The sequence below is a fragment of the Strix aluco genome, chromosome 13 (genome assembly GCF_031877795.1).
Source record: "Strix aluco isolate bStrAlu1 chromosome 13, bStrAlu1.hap1, whole genome shotgun sequence".
NCBI classification, from domain to species: Eukaryota; Metazoa; Chordata; class Aves; order Strigiformes; family Strigidae; genus Strix; species Strix aluco.
In genome coordinates, this window is record NC_133943.1 from 21,891,861 (window position 1) to 21,909,838 (window position 17,978).

General features: G+C 42.7%; 1 protein-coding gene across 22 annotated transcripts in view; it reads left to right on the forward strand.

Annotated features, from left to right (window-relative positions):
* Positions 1 to 522: 522 nt before the first annotated feature.
* The window catches only part of ANKHD1 (ankyrin repeat and KH domain containing 1), a 119,970-nt gene continuing 102,514 nt past the window's right edge, over positions 523 to 17,978 (forward strand). For 8 of the 22 annotated variants that reach the window (XM_074838748.1, XM_074838749.1, XM_074838752.1 and 5 more), the window contains exons 1-2: positions 536 to 1,099; positions 16,173 to 16,326. In XM_074838748.1, coding sequence (XP_074694849.1) covers positions 683 to 1,099; positions 16,173 to 16,326 — 571 coding nt within the window. In that variant the 5' untranslated portion in view covers positions 536 to 682. Of the gene's footprint in view, positions 1,100 to 16,172; positions 16,327 to 17,978 lie in introns of all 22 variants that reach the window. The other 14 variants (XM_074838760.1, XM_074838769.1, XM_074838770.1 and 11 more) reach the window with 8 other exon arrangements.

Genomic DNA, 17,978 nt, shown 5'->3' on the forward strand with positions numbered 1-17,978 from the left:
TCCTGCGGCGCCAGCCCGCGCCCCGCGGGTGCGTGGGGCAATAACGGGCCCAGGCGCTGCCACCGCCCGGACGCCCCTCGGCTGCCCCGGCCTGGCCGCGGGTGCTGACAGAGGCCACGTGGCCGCGCCAGTGTCGTCACAGCGGGCGGAGCGGCGGCGGGAGCAGAGTGACGGCGCGCCCACCCTATGTCGACCCGCGCTCGGGCCAGGGGGAGGGCGAGGGGGCGGGCCCTGCGCATCGATAGGCAGCGCCCGGCGCTAATCGCCGCTCGGCACAGGCGGGCGTGTGACGATCCCTCGCGCTGACGGAGACCTTCAGAGGGATTCGAAGGGGAGGGGGGCCCAGGGCACGGCAGGAGCCAATCGGGCGGCGCCAGACGCCGTGCGTTTTGAGCGATGTGGCTGCTGACCAATCGAAACCCAGAACTCCCGGATTTGCTTTGATTGACAGCTCGCTCGCCCCATCGGCGCGCGCAGCTGCAGCAAGGCACATGACTGATGTTTCAGGTGACCAATCAGCTCCCGGGAAGTTCAGGAAGAGAGGCCGGGGGAACGGGGCGGGGCGGCGGGCTCTAACCGCCTCGGCGTGCGCTCTCAGGGCAGCATGCTGGGAGCGCGTGACGCGACTCGGAGTGGCGGGCACCGCGTCCAATAGCGCGCTGCCGTCGGCCGAGCGCGCCCAATGGGCGCGGACGGAGCGGCGGGTGGGCGGCGCGGCGCCCGCGGCCGGGTAGGGTGTGAGAAGTTAGTGGCGCTGCTGCGGTGCCGTGAGGGGACGGAGACGGCTGGGCTCTGCGAGCGGCGGCGGCCCCGGATCAGCGCGATGCTCACGGACGGCACCGCCGCCCCCGTCGGCGACGAGGAGATCGACTCGGTCGCTCCCCGCGCGCCGCCCGCCGCCGAGCCGCCCGCCGCGGCCGGGCCCTCCCCGCTGGGCTTGCGGGCCGTGCGCCTCTTCGGGGAGGCCGGGCCCGGCGGGCCGGGAGGCCCCGGCGCGCCCGCGGCTGGTGAGGCCGCCCTCGACTTCAAGCTGGCGGCCGCCGTGCTGCGGAGCGGGGGCGGCGGCGGCTCCGGCAGCGACGAGGACGAGGTGTCCGAGGTGAGCGCTCCCGCCGGCGGGCCCGGCCCTCCCCTCCGCCGCTTCCTGACAGGCCCGGCCGGCGGCCGGAGCCGGCGCCCGCCCTCCCCCTCGCCGCGCTGGGCCCACCGCCGCCAGCCGGGCGCTCGGCGCCGCCCCGACCGGGCGCAGGGGTCGCTGGCCGCACCACACCCCCCTCCCCCCCCCCCCCTCGACGGCCTGGGCCTCCCCGCCGCCATGGGCGTGAGCGGCCGCACCGGAGCCGCGGGGGCGGGGTCCCGGCGGCCCCGCACGGGCAGGGCGGCCCAGGGCCTTCTGATGAGGCCGGGGAGAAGGGAGGGAGGGAGGGAGGGGGTCTCGGCACCGTCGCGCCTCCCGGCGGGCCCCGGGGAAGGGGGGCTGGGCGCCGCGCCTGCACACTCCTGGGGCAGCCGGGCGCTCTGCTCGCCGCTGCCTCTCTGCGTGCGGAGGGTGGGGGAAAGATGTCTCCCGTGCTGCTGCCTCCTGACCTCTAGGAGTGGTTTCCACTTTGAACCAGGTTCGGAGGGGGAGGTGAGATCCTCCACCCAGCGGAGAACAAAGTAAAGCCTCCGTCCCCCGGTATTGCTGCCCTGCACACGGGAAGAAAGATCTGGGATTCCTAGACTCTGCTAAATTCCTGATACGTATATACACACACACTTTTATGCAATAGAAATATTTCTTACCCAACAAAATGGAAGAGGGTAATGGAAGTGTATTCCTTTGATCTTCCAAACCTGCAGAGAGTCTTAAGGGAAGGGTGTGGAGGAGGGGCTGGAGCCTTATCGCAACCCAAATGGAGCATTGTTGGACCTGTAAACTTACATCTAATACTGATTTATGTAGGGTAGGGAGAGAAGATAAGTCGTAGAGTCACAGAATGGCTTGGGTTGGAAGGGACTTTAAAGGTCATCTAGTTCCAACCCCCCTGCCCCGGGCAGGGACACCTTCCACCAGCCCAGGTTGCCCAAAGCCCCGTCCAACCTGGCCTTGAACCCTTCCAGGGAGGGGGCAGCCACAGCTTCTCTGGGCAACCTGTGCCAGGGCCTCCCCACCCTCACAGGGAAGAAGATCTGTTGCTACTGCCCACTCACCCTACACCAAAGGGTGAGTCTTATTTCCTTAGTTGCTTCTTGTAGAAAGAAGGCCTGAGATCACAGCTACCATCATAGCCCTTCTGTAGTCTTAGTGGAAAGCAGGAGAAAGTGGCTAGCACTTGCAAGCTTCTTGTGGTTCCAACGTTTTGTACTTCTGTGTGGTTCTGCAGGAGTAATAAGATGGTAGCCAAGGCCATACATACCATTTTTAGTTTGGGGGCCAGGAGTGGGTACTTTGGTACGTGTCCACATTTCTTCTGAAGAAATGGAAGGAGGGGAGCCTGCATTCATCCCTCCATGTCTAAATTTTTTGCTTTCCATTGATGATCCTCTTTTGTCCAGCCCTCCTGAAACATGAACTGACAGGTCTTATCTGCATAAAAAAAGTGATTAAACTGATGCAGACCGACATCTGCACATTGCTTGTGGCCACCTAACCTAAGTTAAAAACTGTGTTAACAGCAAGACATTTAACTAAACTAAAACTCTAATGATCAGGCAGATTAGTGCTTACATGTGAATGTTCCTTGCGTGGTTGGTATCATGAACATATGATGGTACAGGATTACTGTTCAAGTATGTACCTGTTTTGGGGAGCTGGAAGGCCTACTGTAGATAGAATAGGACACAAGTAATTTATGAGTTTCTGCTCTCCAAGATGTCTTTTATGTCACAATTTAATGTATCTTTGAAGATACAAAGCAGTAGTTACAGAAACTGGAAAATGATGGGAAATGGGCTGTATCTGAGTGTTTGTGGCTCTTTACAAGATGAGCAGAGTTCTGCTTTGAAAGCTTATCCTTTTGAACCCTCCCCATTATTTAAAGGATGTGAAGATTGAACAGCTAAGGTGTTTACGAAGCACTCTATTGGTCTTTTGACTAATAGCAAGCATTAAGAACGACAGCCTATTATAAATAATGTGTCTGGGAGGTTGGCATTGAGGTCAAAAAAAATAAAGGTTCCCAAGCACCTGTTAAAGTAAAATTAATTGTTTGAAAAAACTGGGAAAAGCTTTCTTATTTAGATTATATATATATAAAAAAATAAATTGGAATTAAAATACTTGGAGATTTCCAGAACACATGTAGAGGAGTTGGGCTCATCTTGAAGCTGAAATTGCCTGGGGAGTTGTTCTTGTGTTTCTGGTTGTGGAGAGTTACCTGGGGAAAAGGCATGGGTGGGAAGGATGTGCCTCACATCTGTGCTGCCTTGCTAGACTATGGAGTATGGCTGGGAGGACCAAGAGTGAAATTTTTTTTTATTTATTTTTTTTCCTTCTGGACATATGACAACTAAAGAAGCACCTGTTGTTGGTGTTATTTTTTGTTTTGTTTTGTTTTTTTTTAAGAAAGAAAGTGCAGTTAAACTCCTGAGATGGAACACTGCAATTCTTGAACAGCACTGCTTTGAAAACCCAGTGACTGGACTGTGGTCTTGTGCCGTGAGTCACTGATTTGGGTGTATGCATTCAGCTATTACTAGTGAGTGGAATTAGTGAGAACTAGAAGGGAGAATTAAAATAAAGTGTTTGCCATGCTGTCTTGATCTGTACTCTTCTTTACTTTTGAAGTCATAGAAGTAGTGGTACAATATTCTGTAGGCTCTGCTGTGTGTCTGCAGCGATATTTAGGGTTTGTATCCTCGCATTAGTCTGACAGGGTAAAATAATTGGATTAGTCAAAATGGCAAATTAGGTAGAAAAGAAAATCATCAGGGAAGAGCAGGACCAAGTGTGTAATGAAGTATTTATCTAGAGAATGAAAAGAGCAATATAGTTTAGCTTAACTTTTTTGAAAATATATTGCATTTCTTACGTCAGATCTTCAAGTACTTTACAGTAGGAGTACTGTCCCCATTTTAAAGGTGAAGAGTGTGCCACATTTATTCAGTCTTGCAAAACTGGGAGAAAAATCAAAGCTTTCTGGTTTCTGAGCTCAGTGCCTGCCCATGGTGGTCACTAGGCTGCTGGCTGGGAAACCAGGGGCTGAAGTGGATCCCGTATAAATGAGTTGTATCGGGTCTGCGAGGTGAAATTTAAATGCGGCTGTATAGAATATTTTCTAGAATTACCAGTTAAAATTATCACATGCAAATAGAAACAATTGCAAGCTGAAGCATGAAGGATGAGGCCAGGAGGCTTTGTGCTATTTCTGTGTAAAATGGAGGGGAAGCCGTCGTTCTCCTGGGTGTTCAGAGAAATTTTTGCCACTGGTTGCAGTCTGAGAGATGAAGTGGTTTTGACCTTGGTGTAAATAGTTTTCTTGGTCACCTTCTAAGCTTGATCAGGGTTTGGACACAGCCTGTGACTTGTTTAGAGTGAGATTTTGGTGTAATGTTAAGTGTATTACTACCACTCCTTGTGAATTTTGCTGTCACTTAAAGCGATGCCAAAGGCATGGGTATTAAACAGCCTCCTTCATAGTAGTTGTGAAGCCTGTAGGTCAAGGTGAAGGCATGCTGGCAGGGCGGTGATTAATAGTGCATGTATGCGAAGTCCATAGGGTCCTCAGTGGTTGAGTGCTTCTGGCCATAGAGCACACAGGTTCTTACCAAAACCCGTTGTGGTGGAAAACTGGGCTGTAGAATAGAGAGTTGAAGCAAGTGATAAATACGGCAGAGTTAGGGCTCACAGGATTGTGCAGTTTGCTGATCTTTTGTAAATCAAGTAGGAGAAGCCAGCTGTGCTGACAAAAGTACCAGAGGATCTTGGAGCTCAGTTCAGTAAGTGGCTTTTGGTGATGAGTGTATAAATGTAGCAAGTCTCTTGTGTTCTGTAATTCAGGGGTTTGGAGGCCTTCAATGGCAACTGGAGCTCACCCACCCCTTGGCTATGGAGTCAACTCAGCTCTCAGCTTCCCTCTCCAGAGCAGGCTGCCTGCCTCTACCAGCTTGCCTTACTTAAGCCTGTACCTATTGCATAAGCCTCTGGGGATATTTACATAAAGCATAATTAAAAATCAGACATAACCTACCTCCTACAATGAGTAGAATTAATAGTTGAATGGCATGCACTCCAGATCAGTTCAGTACTTGGAGATTTTGTCTGGGACTTAATCTTTTTTTTCCTTCCCCCTGCCCCAACCCCCCACTCCACGGTCTCTGAATTTTTAAACTGGGTTTTGAATTCAGAGTAAATACTTAGGTAGTTTGTTTTAGATTGGCAGTGTAGTCTATTAAAGTTGTTGCTATGTTAATGAACCTTCTCAACACTGTGCTGCTTCTTAAATGGTATACACAATATATCTTCGACTTCTGAGGTTAAGATAATGCTTATACATTTTGGTTTTCTATATTATATTTGGAATAATGTAAATAGCAGCATTTTCTTGACCATAAGGAATCAAAATTAAAAAAAGTTGATGCAAATTCAGGTAGGTAATGTTAAGCAGGAAAGCCTTTTTTCAGTTTAGCAGTTGATGTTTTTCTTATTTTGACTAGCTCTTTCAAAGTTGAGGAAGTATGAGGTGAAACAAAATGGAAAATTTTCTTCAAGAATTATTCACTGATTGGAAAATATTGAGGGATAATGGGTTCAGGCTTCAATAAGTATTGAGATGATGCTTAAGGATGCAGAGAGCTGGTTAGTAGGGTGTTCATTTGTTCCCAGCCTTATTAGGCATCTAATTCGTGGAAGAATCTTGGTAGGTGTCTCAGTAACCTTGAAAGTCTGGCCTGTGGTAGCCAGAAACAATCTGTCTAGTTATGGTTAATACTTATAATTCAATAACACCTTTAAAATGATCTGATTTCTAATGTTTCTTGCAGAACTCTAGTTTCCTTTCAGTGCAGCTTGACCCATTTGAGTACATGACCTAAAATAAATGTCAGCAACTGTTTTCTAATGATAGGTGTAGGCAGTAAAGATGTGAAATACTACTGTATAATTATATAAATATGTGATGCAACCCCTTGGTAAGGGGAGATTTACCAAATTTAGCAGAACATCCATATTTAGTTACAAATTTGCACATAGGTTTCACCAGTCAACTAGCTACAATCTGGGCGGGGCAAGGGTTCATTTGAGCATTAACACAAGGCGAGACCAAAGCTGGTGAATCATGAGTTTTTTTGTTCTGATTTAAATTGGGGCTACCCACCCCTCCCCTGTGGACTTGATATTGGGATGTTCTCCTTTCCTCATCTCAGAGGATCCTGAAATATAGCAGTAAGGATGGCTGGATGATGCTGTTGCAACATTGTCCTGTGCTTAGAGCTTAAACCATCCCTGTGACATTCACTTGAAGGGGAATATAAAGGCAGTTCTTTTTCTGTGCACACATGTGGCCTGGCCTTTAAAACTGGGAGCAGCAACATTACTGAATCAGCATGCTTGTTGAAGGAGTTCAAAACTGGGGTTTAGACCCTGCAGGTGAAGAGGCTGCATAGCTTTGATCTTAGTAGGTCATTTTGAGTTCTTGTAACATGTATGAAGATTCCTTAGAAGTATGAAGCCGTTGTTAGGGGGTTAAAGTGACTCTCAGATTTAAAACAGGCAAGTCTGACTTATATGAAAAAAGGAACCTTTCTTAGATTTGTTTCCCACTTAAAATTTTGCGAAGCAAGAAGAATAACTTCTACAGCTTGTTTGAGGACTATCAGAACTGGGTGTTTAAGTTAAACTCTGAAGCCTCAGTCTTCCGTAGGGTGCTTTCATTTTCCTTCTGTGGATACTTTCTTTCCTAATTGCAGCCCATGTACCATGCAAATGCTGTCTAAAGTTCTTGTGTAAAGCTTATCTCCCTAATGGGAATGTCTGTGTGAGGAATGGAATACTGTAAGCAAAAGTTCAGAAATCTGTGATTTGTTCAAGTACTTTTGTAAATTTAGGAAGTTTTTGAGAAGTGCCTGGCCTCAGGGATTATTAAACCATGCTGCCTCTGAGTAAGAGGGGAAAAATGGGTACAGGTGAACTAATACTTGGATTTAAGTGTTCTTTTAGTTAGGATAATATGCTTGTGTGAGCTCTAACCTTTTGGTATACCTCATTAATAAATAATTTCTGTATTTTTTTTCCCCGGATAACTAGCTCTCTTTGTTGTGAAGGTGCCGAGGTTTCATTTTGTGTATTTTTGGAGGAATGCTGTGCAAGTGAAATTTATGGAAATGCATCCTACCAGAGGATAATGTCTTCCTTTCACTCTTGCAACTCATCACTTAATATTTTCTTAGGCAACATTGGTTATTTGAAAGCTTTATAAAATACTAGAAAATTTTCTCAATTTTTTCAGTATTGTCCATAGTCTGTTCAAATGCATATAGACAACACTTATTACCATAAAACATAAATAAAAGAATTGGTCCTGTGCTGGATCCTGTTACTTCTTAATTGCTTTTAATGGGGTGAGACCACTTACTCATTTTTGCTCGTTCGCTTTTAAGAGCGAGTTGTGCAGATTTTTTTCAAACTTCTTTTCATCTTTAGTTCTTCCAAAGCATCCCAGCATCTGAAGGAAGAGAGTCCTAGACTGAGAGGGGCTGCTTGTGGTTGAGTTACTATGTTGTGTTTGTCAGAATGCTGGTGGTGAATGAGGAGGAACATCTGTGGCTCTTCTGACCAGGGGAGGTTTTGAAAGTTACCTAACAGTATACCCATCCTGCAGGAAAAATTATTCCCTATTTGTCAAGTAAAAAACCTGATGTTTTACTGGCTGATGAACAGTGGGCCAGCTGAAAAGCACCTCTCTGGTTGTTTTAATGTTTCATGAGCATTAAGTTTCATAAGTTAGGTCCATAAGTTAGTCTCATTTGCCTTCAGTAAAACATAGAGATTACTGATTAACTAAAATCATCTTCTAGGAAAATCCCTAATCTTGTTGAACTCTTCCCTTTCCAAAATCATGAATAAAACTAATGGTGTCACGTGACAGGTAGGTAGAAAATCAGTCGTGTTTCAAACCAAGGGAAAAGAGATCAGCTTTCAGGGCTGAATGGTCTCCTTCGGAGCCACGTTCCTCGATCATGGTGGCTTCAGAGCATCGCCTGTTGGGAGCATGTGTTCATCCACAGTGGGACAAAGTAGCCAGGAAAAAAGGGAGTCTATGAAGTGGATGCTTAACGTTTAGGATTTGTTAGGGTAAACTCAATACCTTATAGAAATGTACGTATTTCCATTGTTTTTCTAAAATGGTTACATTTTAAAGCCCTTTTACAGCTACATCTTGAGTGTTCATTGAATCATATTTTAGATAGGGATTCCTGCTGTGTTATTTGTTATAATAGTTTCTTTTAAATGGCTGATGGACCAGTAGTTACATTATGGTTTCTGCTGGTTTTGCAGTAGTAGAGCATGCACAAAAATGTTTATACAGGCCTTGAAAAAATAGCTACCACTAGCCTTAGCTCTGAGAATAGCAGAAAGCCCAGTATGATTTTTGGATTGGTATAAGTCTCTAGATAACTTAATTAGTCACTTTAAATGTTGAGACTTCTTTCTATCTGAAACACATGGGTTGACCAGGGAACAAGTTTTTGAATTACTAGACTGCGCTATGTTCATTGGATCCACTTGTATGTTTTTTTTTTAAACACTGTGTCCCTTTGGATTAACAAGAGATCTTAAAAGGTTGTTCCCAAGAATGTGGCTTAGAATACTTGCCATCTTGCATGAGTGTGAGCTTTTATATCAGCAAACAAATGCATTTGTTCATCTTCTGTTTTGAAGTTTCCTCCACTTTGTTTTAATGCCTGGGATTCAATAGTTGAGCAAGGATCCCACCCTGAAAGCCCTGGTTAAATTGATGCAACAATCCTGGTTTATATTCTAATAAATCAGAATATTGAGTTACACTTGCTATTTCTTGGTTTGAGGTGAGGAAGGAAGAGGGGCTATTTCTACAGGATTATTAGACAGCAAAAGCAGGAGACAGGAGGGAGTCTTAAAGCATGTGGAGAATATGGAGCACTGAAAACATGATTTAGAGTGGACTGTGATAGAATACATGAAAATAAGGAATGATTACTGTAAATGATGCTTATTTTAGTAAGGTTTACTGATCTCCATTCAATGGTTTTCTTCAATATGAAGACCATACATGTCAGGAACAGACACCCGATTTACTGGGATTCGTGTGAATTTTGAGTATGCTTCAGTTGTCAGTTCTAGTTCTGTAAATGGCAGCTCCTTGCTGCAAAAGATTCTCTTGCACATCGGGAAAACTTAGTCACAATTATTTTTGTTTATCAGACATTGAATATGTGATGGCTGCAGACTGCTTTTTAACAGTTGGGGTTTTTTTTTCAGTAGTGACTGAAATGAGTAATGCTTTCTTTTCTGCTATACAGAGAAGCTTCTTAACATTGCCAGCCTCTTATACCAAGAGGACTCAACCTTTCTGTTCTCTGGCTTAGTTTTTTTTGAGGGTTACCTGGAGATGCAGTTGTATCTTACAGGCTTATTGTTGTGGAACAGTGTTTTAATAAAAATAAATTGGAGATTTCTTGTTTGTGGAAGAGCTATAAGTGAGACAGCTCTGTCCAGAGGTGTGTGATAAGGTGTAGTTTGTAGTATTCAAAACTAGTTAAATTGGCATAAGGTTATCTAGTGTTAGTTGACTGCTTAAGAGAGAAATTAGGTAAGTGATTAAATTTATGTGAACCATATGACAGACACTTGCTCATGAATGCCTGCTTATGTGTTTAGTATTAGCACAAGAAAATTGAAAACCCGGGATAAACAATCTCTGGCATGGAAGTGTAGTTCAAGAAAACTCTGATTTATTGTTTTACCTGCATGTTTCAAGTACTAGCCATAATTTTGAGAATTGACTTGGGGTGCCATGCTTGAGATGCTTTGATGGGGCCAGACTGAGCAGAGAGGAGCTGCCATACATTAGTCAGGCCTCTCTCGTTGCTGGTTGTCTCACCCATCGTTCTAGCCAGCTTGTGTTAATGCTGAGGTCGGTTTGAGTGTGTGCTAACACATCAAGAACATACGGCATAGTTTTATACACGAATGCCAGATTTATGGACCACACTCTGTGTGAGAGAGGCACTTTCATTGTCTCCAGTGACAAAGCAAAAAGTTGTGTCCATCTTTATTTACACTGTATCTATAGCAGCATTTGCAAAATGAACCTGTGTTTTGAAATGAACTTATCACAGCCCAGATCCTATAGCTATTTGTTTCATTATCTGATAATTGTTTTATATATATTGGAGTAAAGGCTGTCCCTTAGATAATTCTGGCTCAGGTTAGTCAACTTCCTATTGTAATTGGAGCTAAATAGATTTGCACCCCTCCTCTTCTCCACCCTCCCAATCTAATTTACTGCCTACAAAACTGTTGCTGTAGACTGCTAAGCTGAGGTGGTGTGCCGGTACTAACAGCTCTGCTTAAATGTGGGGGACAGTTGGGTTTGTAGCCTTGCAGGGAGCTCAGCTGATCTAATGACTTGTTATTCCCAGAAGAATGATGTTCCAGCTTATCAGACTCCTTTGTAAGTCCATGAAATTCAGTAAAGTGGTGGAAAATTATTTGCACCCACCCCCACTTTCTGCTTTTTTTTTTTTTTTTTTCGGTTAAACCCACCCAAGCTGGTGTCTGATAGCTGCCTGACTTGTCACAAGGTGAGCAGTGACTGGAAATGATACTTCAGACACTTTGCTTTCTCTGTTGAGGTGGTGATGTCCCCAGGCACCTTGTAATTCCCCTGGGCTGTTAGGATACTTTGTAATCGCAAGATGGGTAGGGCCAGCACTGGAAGATGATCTCTTGGTGATTCACAGATTTTAGTGGCTTCTGTCTTCTTGGGCTCAAACTTTTTTTTTATTGAAGAAACTGTCTTCAGAAATTGCAGTTCAAGCCTAACAAAGTGGGTATGGTCTTATGTCATCAATGTCTGAATTTTGTTTACATTGATTATATGTTGTTCTTATGTACTGACTCTGAAGTACTTCCGCGAAATGTTTCTTTTCTTTCTCTAGCTTTGAAGTGCCAAGAAAGGGCAGTATACTGAAGTCCCACTGAAAGGTTTTGTGAAAATACCCACGTTTGTGTGTTGGTTTTCCTCTTCCTTTATGCCATCTCTTGAAACTGAGATAGTAATGCCAGGAAGATACCTTAAGTAGATGCAAAAATGTTTGACTGGCATGGCTGGGTTGGGGAGTGGGCAGTGTTGAAAAGTACATCTTAAAGGAAACCAAAGTAGGCCTTTTGCTGGTGTGAAGAGTCTGCACCAGGGGTGTAGTGGTGCACTTGTCATGAGAGGCTCCTAAGAGTGCCATGTCAGTGACAAAGTCTTCCACTTTACTTTCTCCTTGGAATAACTATTTTTAATAGTTTTGAAGCTGACATTCTTTTTATGTTGAATTTAAAGGAATTTGATGTCAAATTCGAAATAGAGACTCATTTTTAGTCTTAACTTACGGTATCTGATGTCCTATCAGTATTCCCCAAAACTTTGTGCAGGATTATGAGTAGTATTCAGATATTGGCATTCAGTGTAATAAAGGCCTTGGCAACATAAACTGTGAGAGGCTGGGTTTGTCAGACAAAACCACAGTATCTTTCTAGTGTGATCCTAATACCGCATTGTGCATCTTGTTAAGTATGGAGTGAAAATAGTTTAAATATAGATGATACATTTCAACTTCATAGGCGTGAACTTTCAGCCTGATCTAGAGGCCTGTATTAGCCTTAAGGAAGCCAAGGTCCCTCTGCATATATTCAGATGTATTTAGACATACGTCCAAATGGAATTGTTACAGAAATAATGAGGAAGGGCTACCTAACACAAAAGAGAAAATCAGGTAGTCATTTATTTCCATAATAAATAGGAGTTCAGGAGTCCCAGTCAAGGGCTCAGGTCCTCATTATTAGTAGAAGCTCCCCAAACACAGAGCAAGGAGTATTTTTACCCCAAACAAGTGTTCATAGCTCAGTGTGTATCTGGAAAATGCAAGTCCAGGGAGATGATTTGATAGCAGCTTTCTCTTTCTTATTAACACTTTTTGTAAAGATAGTCTTCCCAGAAGTACTAGTTTGGCACAAACGGGAGAAGGTAGAATGAGCTGTGTCTGCTGCTGCCCTTGCCTGCAGGGGGAGGAGGAGGAGAGAATGGTGCTGATACAGCTACAACAGGAAACTTTTCCATCGTCTGTAGCCTGTGTCAGTAACAGGCTTTTTGTGAGCAGCTCCAGGCTATTCTGGGAAAAAGTCCTTTTTTTGCAGTAGTGCAACGTAGGAAAGATCTGTTTAGACTTAATATTAGAAATGTGTTTCTAACCCTGTATGTCATTTTCTATCTTCCAAGAATTGCTAGTGTTAGTTGTGAAGTTAGTTCTTGCAAAGTGGCCTTTACATACTCCTGACCTGAGGTAAACTCAGTCATGCAATTAACATATAAATACTGATGTAGTTGAGTCCCAATAGCTGTGAATGTAGCTGCTATGGAGGGAGGAACCAGTGGTGTAACTGGATCTGCAGAGCTGTGAGGCTGCTGCAGTCCTTGGCAGAACTTCAGGAAAGGTCCATCATTCCTGTGGATGAGGGTGAAACACGACGATGTAGTGAAGTATGCTGATGTTCAGCGCCCTGTCCTCAGGTCCCATGCAGCTCAGCAGCTTCTTTGGGTTTCGGTTGGAAATTATTCCTTGTTGCAATTGTTTTGGCAGTTAGAATAATGTCTTGAATTCATGTGTTCCTAATGAGCCTTAGCAAGTAAGATGCTTATTAACTGCCCAAAGCAGCTCGTGAAATAATCCAAAAATAGCGCAGTGACTGGTTACTCTATCACTTTGCTGCAGATCTGATTAGAATAGAGCAGAGTGCCTAAATTTTGCCACATGAGCAGTGTATTAAGTCTTCCAGGAATGCTAACATGAAAAGTGTTTGGGTTTTTTTTGTTTTTTTCTTTTTGTTTTTTTTTAATGAAGTTTATTTTTTTGTTTAAAAAGTAAGATTTGATATATGTGGGGTAGTTTGATTTTTTTAAAAAAAAATTTTTTAAAAAAAATATTATGTGTTCATTGCAGGATACTTCCATTCACAAGAGACATCTTGTTGATTAGGGAATTTTTTACTCTGCTATTAGTGATAAGGTATCCAACTGTTCATCCTCTCTAGCCTTGTCTTAGTGTGTGAGAAACTGCATTGATTTACAGAAACGTCAGACATTCTGACTTGAAAATGCATTGAAATTTGTTCTGGGAGACTGGCAATGGTACAGCTATTTTAACATTTTGCATATGGATTTTCAGTATTTTCACACTCAATTGTGGGTATGTTATTAAGCTCTTACTAAAAATCAAAACAAAACCTAAAAATTGATGCTCAACATGTGCAGAAATAATGAAAGCAGCTGCCTTTTCTTGCTGTGATATAAAATGAAGATAAAATACTGTATATGAAGCAAGATTTTTGTGTGAGGCTTTAAATGTGTGAGGTCTCTGGAAGTACAGTTGCAAACCTAAAGAGGAGCTGAAAGGCAGTAAGACTTGAAAAGTGGTGAAAAGAACAGACTGTACTAGTACTACCCATCTTGTACCCTAAGTTAAAGCTGTATTTGTAATTCACTTTAATAAGTGGTGTTTGCATAATCAATATTAAAAAGGCAGACTTCTTTAGAGGTTCCTGTAAGTACAGTGTACTTCCTCTTGGGGGGAAAGAAGGAAGTTCTTTTGGAGTTGATAGAGTATTTGTGAATGGTGAATTAATGCTCATTTACGTTCAAGACATGTATTGTTGCAGGTAATGCTCTGTAAATATATACAAGTGAGCTTGGGGTGGCAGCAAGTTGGGGAGAAAATGGTCCATATCTTTACCAAAGTGTCAAAAAATGAAGTTTTAAAACTTGTAGTGGGGCAGCATCTGGAAGATGCAAGCCTGAGGTGCTTACCTTTGCCTGGGTGTTGTCAGGCTGTTCTGAGACTGAAAGTTAGGGTTTGCCAGAAACAAGCAGTATTTGTTGTTCGTAAGTGCAGCTGCTTCAGTGGTAGGTAGCATTTTTATCCCTTTTGGTATGTCTTCAAAAGGGAGAATTGCTGTTAAATTTAGTGGTGTAATTGAGAAAGTCCATTAGCATGCAATAAAATTTCTTGTATGCAGTTCTCAGCTATATATAACAAATAATCACTTATGCACACAGTGGGATTTTCTGCCAGTCGCCAGGTCACCCAAACATTGTTGCAATAGGAATAATATTTCTAGCATATTGGTGAGGCAAAGTGCCTTGTGTAGTCTTGGTGGAGAAAATTAAAAACCCTGTAGATAAGGGTGAATTTTCTCAGAAGTCAGTTTTGCATCAGAGATTGTGCCAGCAGGGAGCCCGTGAACTGGCTAGATGGACATAACCTGGAATTTGAGTTCTGCAGAGGGGAATCTTACTGTTGAGATACATTTTGCTGTGAGTTGTAAATACCTGCTCTATGTTTTTAGTAAAAATGTATATCACTCGTTTAGGTCACTAATTTTCTGCTTGTTTAATGTTCAACTCTTTCCCACCATGACAGTTCTCTTATTTTAGTACTGTTGTCTGGACTAATCTAGAAATCTTGCTTCTTCAAGCCCTAAATCACAGCCTGCTGTCTTAGCTTTAATATTTGTGCCTTGGCACACAAGGTGAAATACCTGTGAGCTACCAATATGATGCATACCCACCGAGATGTGGAAACCATGTTCTGTGTTCCTAAAAACCACTCTCCTTGATGCCCATGTTAGCGCTGCATTTCACTGGGCGCCCACGGATTGGCTTGGACACTGGGGGATAATGTTACAGAACATTTACATGTCAAAAAGGGGCAGAAATTAGCACAAGTTGCTCTTGAATAGCAGTGCTCTATGTAGCTCTCCAGACTCCTGTTAACATTTTTCACACAATGGGGCACTTAATGAATTTGCAGATGGCCTGATTTGATTTTTTTTGAAACATAAACTATCCCTCTCTTAAGGTGTTGTGTGGTCGTGTGTGATAGGGCTGAATATGATGATAGTTTGCTAGTGGCGTGAGAAAGATAGGGGGAAGTATTAGGGGAAAACAGAGAAAGGAAGATGAGACTGGGTCGTGAAGTGGGTGGGAAAGGGCAGCAAGGGTTGTATAACAAGCATGTCTCATTTCTACAGCATATTTAAGGCACTGTTAGTGTTGAACAGATGTCTAATTATGAAAGTTGTTTTATCTTAAAATATTACTGAAAATAGGGGAAATTGTGTCTGAACTTGGGACAGATTCTGAAATGCGGTTCTGCTCTCATTAGAGTATGAGTCAGGTATCCTCCTTGTTTACTCTGGCAAGCTGTCATAAAACTACAGTGTGTTATGTTGAGTAATTCCATGAGCTTGTATTTGGAGATCATGTGGGCCACTGGTGGGACAGCATTATTGCTGCTTAGCTGGAATACCTGCTTGCTTAATTGTTCTACCTATCTGTTCTCGTCTAGAAAACATTAATGACTGGGGTAATACTAAGTGCCAGCTTGGAAACAGATGTTTTGGTTTTGAAGTTTAGTCAACTATGGTGTTTCTACTCAAAACAAACAAAATCCTTGTGCTACATTAGTTGAAATTACCTTTAAAAGAGAACTGAAAGGTATCTTGGGAAAGTATTCAACCCTCCCTGGCTCTCAGATAGGTTCAGCTATACCCAAGTCATTACTGATGGCTTTTTTTAATAACAGGGTAGACAGACTTCTGGTGACAAAGATGCTACAGCCTCTTGTGGCAGTCAGTTTTGGTGGCTAACTGTCCAAACGTGCATAACATTTTTTCAGTATTTAATCTGAGTTGCCCTCGCTGTAGTTTAAGATCTTAATTGTAATTTTTACAATGAAATGTTCTTCATGTAGAGTTTTTTCTTTTGTGATTTCAGTGACCTTTTCAGTGAGTTGACCAGATAATTTTTATGGTTGCGTCCTATAATCTGTATAGTTAAAACATGATTATGATAGTACGGTTAAATTATTTTGTGTCTTTCCTTATATTTTAGATTTAGTATAACACTTCAAAAGTGGTAAAATTATTTTTTTAACTTGGCAAACAGGTTGAATCATTTATTTTGGACCAAGAAGATCTTGATAACCCAGTACTTAAAACCACGTCGGAGTTATTCTTATCGAGTGCTGCAGAAGGTGCGGACTTGAGAACTGTGGATCCAGAAACACAAGCAAGACTGGAAGCCTTACTGGAGGCAGCAGGTACTTTCTTTGTATAGTTTTTTTTCTGAACCTAACTTGCACACAGATCTGTCAACCTGTAAATTTTGACCATAGTGAAATACTCACAAGTCTGGAAATTTACCGTGATGATGGGGAGCAGAACATGGAAAACAAGGTTGTAATTCTTACAGATGTTGAGGGTTGCTTGGTCCACTTGTTCTGTGCAAACAAAGAAAACTTAATTTGAATGAAGTGGTATTTCATTGACCAGATGAGACTACATGTGTTACCAGAGGGAGGACTAAAGGGGAGAGAATGGAAGGAAGTAGACTTGCTAAAATGACAATTTTTTCTACTGCTTTGATCAAGATATAATTATTAACTTATTACTTCAGAAATTTAAAGTTGAAATTCTTGTTCCTCTGTTTTGACTTTCACAAAAATATTTCTTTCCTTCTGTAGTTCTGAGATATGATGGAAAATGCATATTTAGTGTTCATGTTTTGAAACCAGATTACATGAACATAGTGCCATTACATTTGTTACTTTTATAGTGAATCTTGACTAATTTAAGTCTAAGATTTGTGACTTGGGTGTTTGCAATGGATTTGAAAATTCAGTTTCAAAATTCCAAGGTCAAAAAGATGTTAAAACCCTGCTTTTAAACAAATCCTGTTTGATCATTATGGGTACATACTCAGACTACTAGTAGTGTGCTGAAATGACACTTTTCAAACCTTAGCTTTCAACACCCTTAAGAGCTAGATAAAATAGTATTTATTTTGCAGGTGTTTAGATGTAAAGCTATATATGGTCTTAAAGGAGAAATTCATTCTAAGGAAGCAGAGGGGGCAAGGGACTCAGGCTTTGGGCTCTCTTTGCATTTTGAATTTGAAAAAAGCCCAATTTACAACATAGCATAGCTTTTGTCAGCAGCAAGTTGCAGCAGCCTTATTAAAGGTGGTCCCCTAAAATTATTCTAACCTGATGTAACTCTCGAGGACCAACCTTTGCTTTGCAGGGAAGGCTGTTTCTGGGATACTCTGGACACTAAGAGAATTTGAATAATCTGATCCCTTTTTAAATCTGTTTTCATTTTAAAAAGTGCTTCAGTTTCTCTCTTGTCCCTGATGACTGGTGTGTCCTAAAACCTATTGCTGGCTTTATAAATTGTCAGTGGAGATGTCTAGTGTTACTAGGGCAGTCAGTCACTGAGGTATGTGTTCAACACTAGGGTGTCAGTGTTCGAAATGATTTCAGGGTATTTTAACAAATCTAGGAGGTATCACTGCTTTTTCTATTCCCTGTGAGAATGCTTTCTTTGGATTTCCAAGCAGTAGGTGCCCACTTGTCTCCAAGGATTAGATGATTTTCTTTTAATCTGAGGTTTCCATGCTTTGATTCCCAGAGTGCTTTGAGTAGGGATGTAGAAAATGAGCAGAACAGAAGGAATCTGGAAAGAAGAGCAAATCAAAAAAAGAGTGCTTTTGTTTGGGGGCTTCATCTCCGGCTCTAAAAAAACTAGACAAAATTAATGCCCCTTGATGAATGTGTGAGATCAAAAGACTGAAGATACTCTTGAGAAGGTTCTCTAGTTAAGCAGTGCTTGTCTTCCCCACTACGAATTTGAACACTAAAAATGTCATTAGGGTAACCTAAAGGAGACTCTGAGAATCTGGTAGTTTATTAAT